The sequence below is a fragment of the Rhinichthys klamathensis genome, unplaced genomic scaffold (genome assembly GCF_029890125.1).
Source record: "Rhinichthys klamathensis goyatoka isolate OS25496 unplaced genomic scaffold, OSU_Roscu_1.1 h1tg001217l_1, whole genome shotgun sequence".
In the NCBI taxonomy this organism is placed as follows: domain Eukaryota; kingdom Metazoa; phylum Chordata; class Actinopteri; order Cypriniformes; family Leuciscidae; genus Rhinichthys; species Rhinichthys klamathensis.
This window is the reverse complement of record NW_026607386.1, coordinates 72,014-79,468: the sequence shown is the minus strand read 5'-3', so window position 1 is coordinate 79,468 and position 7,455 is coordinate 72,014. Positions and strand designations below refer to the sequence as shown.

The 7,455-nt window shown below is 36.2% G+C and overlaps 1 protein-coding gene across 2 annotated transcripts; it reads left to right on the top strand.

Annotated features, from left to right (window-relative positions):
- The first annotated feature begins 3,740 nt into the window (after window positions 1-3,740).
- Window positions 3,741-6,616, top strand: rps19bp1 (ribosomal protein S19 binding protein 1). 2 transcript variants are annotated; one of them, XM_056245004.1, is made up of 4 exons: window positions 3,741-3,952; window positions 4,835-5,008; window positions 5,086-5,183; window positions 6,398-6,616. In XM_056245004.1, the coding sequence occupies exons 1-4, from the start codon at window positions 3,904-3,906 to the stop codon at window positions 6,527-6,529; spliced, it is 453 nt and encodes a 150-aa protein (XP_056100979.1). In that variant the 5' UTR covers window positions 3,741-3,903; the 3' UTR covers window positions 6,530-6,616. The 2 variants fall into 2 exon arrangements, with proteins under 2 accessions (XP_056100979.1, XP_056100980.1); XM_056245005.1 differs by having other exon boundaries at window positions 3,748-3,959; window positions 4,851-5,008.
- The last annotated feature ends 839 nt before the right edge of the window (window positions 6,617-7,455 follow it).

Below are 7,455 nucleotides of genomic sequence, written 5' to 3'. Positions count from 1 at the left end.
GAATTAGGCTACCACACACACACACACACTCTCTCTCTCTCTCTCTCTCTCTCTCTCTCTCTCTCTCTCTCTCTCAACATTCAGCGAGCTAACTGATGATCTCTATTTACAACTCTCATTATCACTAAAATATTAGCAGGCTGAAGCAAAGATGGGGTGAATTATAGTCCATTTATCAGTTAGGCTATCTTGTTTCTTCCGTCGCAAAAAATATCTAAACCACAAACACACAGACACACACACACACACACACACACACACACACACAAACAGGGGATTACGAGAAAAGAGAGCCTCTACATCCTCCAGCACTCACACCTTTGCTGTCACATCCTTCTCTGTCCCCTAAAACTTTCCACTAATCATCAACACCATCATCCATCCCAGCAGTCACACACACACACACACACACACACACACACACACACTACGGTCTCTAGCTCAGTGTTAAGTTGTGGTCTTGTGGAAATATAGTTTGCTTGGTTCTTCAGTTTAACAGCACATGTTCACTCATCTGAACTGTGTCAATACATTTTAAACACGTTCTTCATCCCTGAACCAGCGCTGTGTTTAATCCGACAGCTCAGGTAATGCTCATTAATGTATGACCCATTTCAGGCTCAGAATTACGATTTAAAATCAGTCTGAGAGCTTGACATCAGCTTCTGAGATATTAACAATATATATATATATATCAGAAAATGGTCCTCGTTTCTTGGCCCTAATAACCCGATATACTGAAACACATGAAGAAACTGACCTGGTCTTCTCCATCTCTCCGTCGTCCAGCGGGAGCTCAAGTCAACTTTCAGACCTTGATTTACTCAAGGTTTTGAGATAAAGCTAGGGTTTCCCTTTTCGTTATATCTTTATCACTCTCTCTCTGTTTTCGTTTGAAGAGAATACAATGGTAAAATCCTTGCGGTTTGTTTCTCGCTTCTGTAGAAACCGCGTGTCACTTCTGTCAGAAAAGCTCCTCTAAAAATCCCCTCGCTTTTCTTTCCTTAAAATCTCCGTCACAGGCACAGAAATGCGTTTTCCTCTTCCTAAATGACGTTATTTCGGTGATTTGACCTGAAAAGGCTACGAATGGGAATGCATTTATCATTTTTTCCCCTAATATGAATGTTTATGTCTACCTTTTAGACTATAGTTTCTTCAAAATTGATACAACTTTTTAATAACTTTTAGTAGGTCTAATCAGGCCTACCTACAATTAGCAACAAATCTACATTATAAGGCCAATTTAAAAAAAAAGTGTATTTTCAAAACCCCTTCCTTCACATTTCTAATGTAGGCTACATGGACTTGTTTTGTATTTTCAAAAATGCTTTTGAATTTGAATGTACATTGACTTGTTTTCTACAGTTTGTTAATAAAGTGGTATAAAAAGACTTGAACTTGCACTGATTTGTGTAATGTAATGAGAATCTGTGCTCAGTTCTGTAACTCTATCGCCTCCTTCAGGACGGTGTACATCATGAGATAATACACTATATGTGTCAATTACTATTGTTTGATTTGTTCATTGCAAACATCTGAAAGTCTGTACATTTTGCCAATAAACCAGTTTTGCAATGGGGGGTGAATAATTTCGATTACAACTGTAGCTAAGATTTCTGATCGTTTAAGCGACCTGCCTATTAAAACACAGACATGTTTTCAGTTTCCAAAATGCCAATAATAATAAAAAAGCTTCAGTAGTTTCATATATTTCAGAGATTCTACATGCATGTTCAAAATCTCCTTTGTTTTGACATTTCTGTGTTGAAAGTTTGGACTGAAGCAAACAAACGTTGGTCAAGCGACTGTACGATTTCAACACTGTCAAAACCCCTGCTGACCTAAAAAAAACACGAGATTATCATCAATGTCACAATCTATGACTTGTCGAGACACTCAGATGTTCATCATAATGTCATCTAAATGTCATTACAGTTTTTCTCAGTCGCTTTGGTGCATTTCTCAGATCAGAATTGAAATTCTCAAAACTACCTGTTCAATCTTCACATCATCAAAACCAGTGTCTCATTTCTTTGAACAAGTTGCAAATGCTATAGATCATGCAAATGATTACTTACAATTCTCATGTCTACAGTTCTTATGTCATGTTGATCAAAATTTAATGGGTCTCTGTTAAATAGTCCCCCCCCCCCCCCCCCCCCTTTGCTTTGCTTTGCTTTCTTCTCCTTTCTGTATCGCAATGACACGGTCTGTCAACAAATTACAGTACAAACAGTAAAAGTGTAAATGTGAATCTTGTCCAGTCTCTTGCAATCAAACTCCCTCACACACTAAGGTGTGTAATTACAATATGTGTCATCAAAACTGTATCCAGTTTACATCAGGACATCTCCAGAGTACACTGTTATACTGACAACATGACTAAGCAGTTTGACTGTGTTATCCGTACACAAACACAAGCACTTGTCGTTCTGATGCGCTGACATGTTCACTGACACAGATATTTACTTCTGAGAGATGAACTGAGGATTGTGAGCAAGAGACTCGCTTTTGCAGGAGATCCAGGGTTTTTTGCTATTTGTACGAATTGTTTTGAGAAATGCACTTACTGTTTTACAAATGTCGAGGATGATTCGAGAAATGTACCAAAGCGACTGAGAAAAACTGTAATAAAACGTGAACATGCCAGACTTTGCTATAAAACATGGAGAAAGTCACTGCAGAGACAAGGTTGTTGTTGAGCAGAAAATTACAAAAACATATTTGAGAACGATAGATAGATAGATAGATAGATAGATAGATAGATAGATAGATAGATAGATAGATAGATAGATAGATAGATAGATAGATAGATAGATAGATAGATAGATAGATAGATAGATAGATAGATAGGTTTTTTAATTAATTATAATAATAACATTTATTTTTCTTGCAGGATTAACAATTATATGCTTTTGAAACCTAAAATGTTTCCAAACACTTCTGGCCAAGGTCAGTCAGTGTGTCTGAATCATGTTCGGATATAACCAAAGGGGAAGTGAAACTACAGATGTTTAAATATATAAACTCATGACTTTGAATAACAAAGCTTCTACCTAGCAACAGAAGAGTTTGCTGAATAAGAACCAATCATTTTGGAGAAAAATTATGTAATGAATCATGTCACCTTTGCCATGCTCTTATTCTATAAAAACTATATATTCACACCTACTCTTTTTGCTAGTGGAAAATCTGCCACAATAGATGGATGGATAGATAGATAGATAGATAGATAGATAGATAGATAGATAGATAGATAGATAGATAGATAGATAGATAGATAGATAGATAGATAGATAGATAGATAGATAGATAGATAGATAGATAGACAGACAGAAGGATAGATAGATAGATAGATAGATAGATAGATAGATAGATAGATAGATAGATAGATAGATAGATAGATAGATAGATAGATAGATAGATAGATAGATAGATAGATAGATAGATAGATAGATAGATAGATAGATAGATAGATAGATAGATAGATAGATAGATAGATGATGATATAACTTCCCAACAAAAATATTCTTCTAAGAGCGTTTTGCTAACCTTCCCGTAATGAAAATGTTATTTCTGAATGTTCTCTGACCGGAACGTCCCTAACCCTAACGAAAATAAACGTTACTTTTTTGTTCATTTGTTTTAGTGCTAACGTTTTGAGAACATTATTAAAGACCAGATTACTATATGAACGAAGGTTTGTTTATAACTTTGAGAGAAGTTTTGAGAGCGTTCTAGCTCTACTTTAATCGACAGGCGGAACGTTGTTTCTGGAGCTCGTGTTTCCTGACCGACTCTTTGTTGTGGCGCACACGGAGAATTCACATGTTAGCTTGAAAACACCCAACGCTTTATTATATTCTATGTTTGTCTACATTTATTTTCATCAGCTTGACCATGTCAGCATCATTGATCCGAAGGGGACTTGAACTGTTCAGCGAGAAAGGTAACTGGTCGATTTTTGATCTAGATTCCTAGTATTCCCTGGTGAAAAATAATAATATGCTAACTATACTTGCAGCCAGACTTATTCAGTGTAAGTTACTTCAAGTGTGTTAATGATTAGTAAACTTGAAGTGTGCTATTTTGGAACAACTAATTTTGCACCAAGTATATTTTAGTTGTAATTAAATTGTAGAAAATCATAACTTTAAGTGTATTTTGTGTGCTAAATTGGAACAACTTCAAGTATGCTGTAAGTATAAGCATGTGTAGGGACTAATTACATCCTTGATTAGTGATATTAAAGTTTACTTTATTTGTGTTACAAGTACACTAGAAATTCATTACGAGTGTAGCAATATACCATAAGTGTATTATATTTGAGTAAACAATAGCATTAATGTCTACAATAACAAACGCACATTAATAATAAACAAATATTACTTGGGTTTACTTTGTACAATATACTATTGTATACCAATGTATTTTGAAAGTATACTTTGTGCATTGATGCATTGTTACAATGATCATTTTCAGCAAACAGTTAAAAATATACAAAAGTGCAATTTAAGTAAAGTGCAAATAAATACACTTTTAAAAAATAGAGAGTTTTCACTTCAAGTATATTTTTCTAAAATATATTAATATAATATAATATGTGTATATATACTAAAGTACAATTATTTTAAAGTGTGTTAAAAGTTGTATTGTGAAAATGAAAAACAGTACGTTTAGTATATTTGCCATGTACTTTTAAAAAAGGGAATATGTTTCAAATACAATAAAAGTATACTCTTTTTCACTAGGGTAAGTTTGTAGTAGCTATTTGTGTGAAATCAAAGGCGAAATAATACACATACAAGTGTTTTTGTGTCGGCGTCTGTAGATGCAGTGAAGCACAGGCCGAAGAAGAGCAGCTCTCGTAAGAGTGCGCTGATGAAGCGGATCAGCACCGATAAACAGGGCGTCCAGAAGCGGATCCGGCAGATCCAGAGACCCGGAGGATCCTCGCGGAGAAGCACAAACACGGTCAAAGACAAACACGTCCGATCCGCTCTGGGTAAATCTCTCATCCTCAAACCTCATCGCTCCGCCAGTAACGTTACCCCAGCTGACCAATGTTTCTGCTTTTCTCAGACGAATACAGAAAGAAACAGAAGAAGAGCAAACTCGGATTAAATCTGAAGTATTTCCTGTCCTCTGCTAGTAAAACTCAGAGCAGCCACGCAACCAAGGTCTGAATCTCCTCAGGGTTATCCGGTCGGGGAACACCGGGCTTTTCACACTGGAACTAGTTAACCCTGTGTGTTCATACACCGGTGTAACACTGTGCATCTGGGTTAACGTCCTTATTTGCATATTCATGTGTCGGTGTCACTGATTGGACAAGCGCACCACATGACCCGTATATAGGCGTGAGCGTGGACACTTTTCACAGACTGTGATGACGCGGTTTAACGGTCATTAGCATCATTTTTTTATTATTATGTACATTTATAACAATATACATTACAGTTTTATATTACTTCTAATAAACGTATTTTTACGTGTTTACGTGCAAATCACAATCTGGCAAAAATCATAACTGGAAATGTATTCAAATATTTGTGGTCTCTTTAAAAAAACGTGCAATTTTGACTGGAAAATTAAGGAATTTGAAGTTACTTTTAGCAGCGAATTTTTTTTTTTTAAAGTGACATGCATAACAGAAACCGTCTATTACTAGAATGATTTTTTTTGTTGATATATTTGATTTGATATATCACAAATAACTTGACTATAACTTAGCTTTTTTGACGGAGAGAACATCTTTCTCTCTTCTGACTGCGTTATCAATCTCTCTATTTCTCCCTCTTTTTGAAAAGTTTTTTGCTATTTTAGCAAAAATTGGAACATGCTAATGCTAAGCAACCAATCACGAGCCTCATAGCAATGCTAAGCATCTAGTCGTAACTTCTAAAGATCCGTTCAAACCATGGACGATAACTATAACGATAAAGATGTCGTTTTCTAAATATAAAAGAATATTCCACACCACAGAAGAATGATATTGGCGAAATCACTTTAAAAAAAAAAAATTCCAGCTAATGAATGTTAAAACATTGACAGCCAATCAGAATCCATCGTGCTTTAAGGAGCGCAAGCATTTAAAGAGACAGACGTCAAAACTGCAGCGCTTATAATAAACAGAACGATATTGTTCAATGGTGTGGACGGCCGCTAATATAGTTATTGTTATGGTTATAGTTATCGTTCTTAGCCTAAACACCTCACAAGTTTGGCATCACAGTGCTAAACCGGCGCTAATCCGGTTCTGATTTTATAATCCCGTTGAAAGCGCGGATCAGAGCGAGGATAACCCGGGGTTAAACGCAGTCTGAAAAGCCCTATTCAATCAGTGTGATATATTATGTATGTTAAATGATTTAAAAATGTATGTTTTGTTTAGATCGTAGAGCAGAAATCCAGTCGCCGCGCTTGTCATCAACCGGACCGACCCGCCAGAAAGCCGGCGGAGGAGTCCGTCTTCACGGAGGACGAGTTCCAGAAGTTCCAGAAGGAGTATTTCTCAAATCTATAACGTCTGTGAGGACTTTATCCCGCAGGACAGAGATATTAATCCTGGGATCGTCCTTCTGGAATCGATACTGGACCGCAGATATTGTGTTTTATTGAATAACTCGTTTTTTCAACTTTTGTTTGTGTAACCATGTTTCTCTTCATGCACCACCATTGAAGTTAATAAACACAGACCTTTTGTTGTTCATCTCAAACCCTCGAGGGAAACTAAGGTCACGAATCGACCACCAACACATTCACAGTCGTCATCGAACAGGAGAATGAAGCGTTTCAGGATGAAGACGAGTGTCTTCTGTGTCAAAAACACACAGATGCACCTTTAGACAAGCTTGTAAACTGAGTGAAGTTTATTTGTTAAGAAATAAAGAAGATATACTGCTGATCTGACTGTGAGTAGATGTTGCATTTAATCTCAGAAAGTAATCAATAACCATGTAGAGCTTCATGTTTATCTGTCTGATGGCATTTAAATTCATGTGTTTAGAGGTAAAGATCAATGTTGTTGTAAAGCTGTCTTGCATGTGTCTGGTAGAGGAATGATGATCCGCTGTGATGGATCGTCCAGTAAATGAGCCCGTTCTGCCGGACCGCCTCTTTTTAAAACAGTTTCAGATTTCTGTGGAAACCGTCATGCATTTCATTTCTCAGGATTTTTTGATGAACAAAGTTCTAAAGAGCAGCATTTATTTGAAATAATCATTGTAACATTATAAATGTCTTTACTGTCACTTTAGATCAATATTTTTTTTTAAAAGCCAAACATTTGAACATACGGTATTCTAACTATGCCTACCTTTTAACACTTGTATGCTAATCGCCCGCAGTGAGATCCAACGAACACACACACACACATCTAGTTTTGTGTAAAACATTCTAATCAGATAATGAGTCAAGAAAGAGATGTAAAAATGACAACAGTTCAGTCAC

What these genes read in the sequence shown, in the direction of transcription:
- rps19bp1 (XM_056245004.1), top strand. Translation starts at nt 3,904, where the DNA reads ATGTCAGCATCATTGATCCGAAGGGGACTTGAACTGTTCAGCGAGAAA. An exon ending in ACACGTCCGATCCGCTCTGG is followed by an intron (nt 5,009 to 5,085) that starts GTAAATCTCTCA and finishes TGCTTTTCTCAG; the next exon opens with ACGAATACAGAAAGAAACAG. An exon ending in AGAGCAGCCACGCAACCAAG is followed by an intron (nt 5,184 to 6,397) that starts GTCTGAATCTCC and finishes TGTTTTGTTTAG; the next exon opens with ATCGTAGAGCAGAAATCCAG.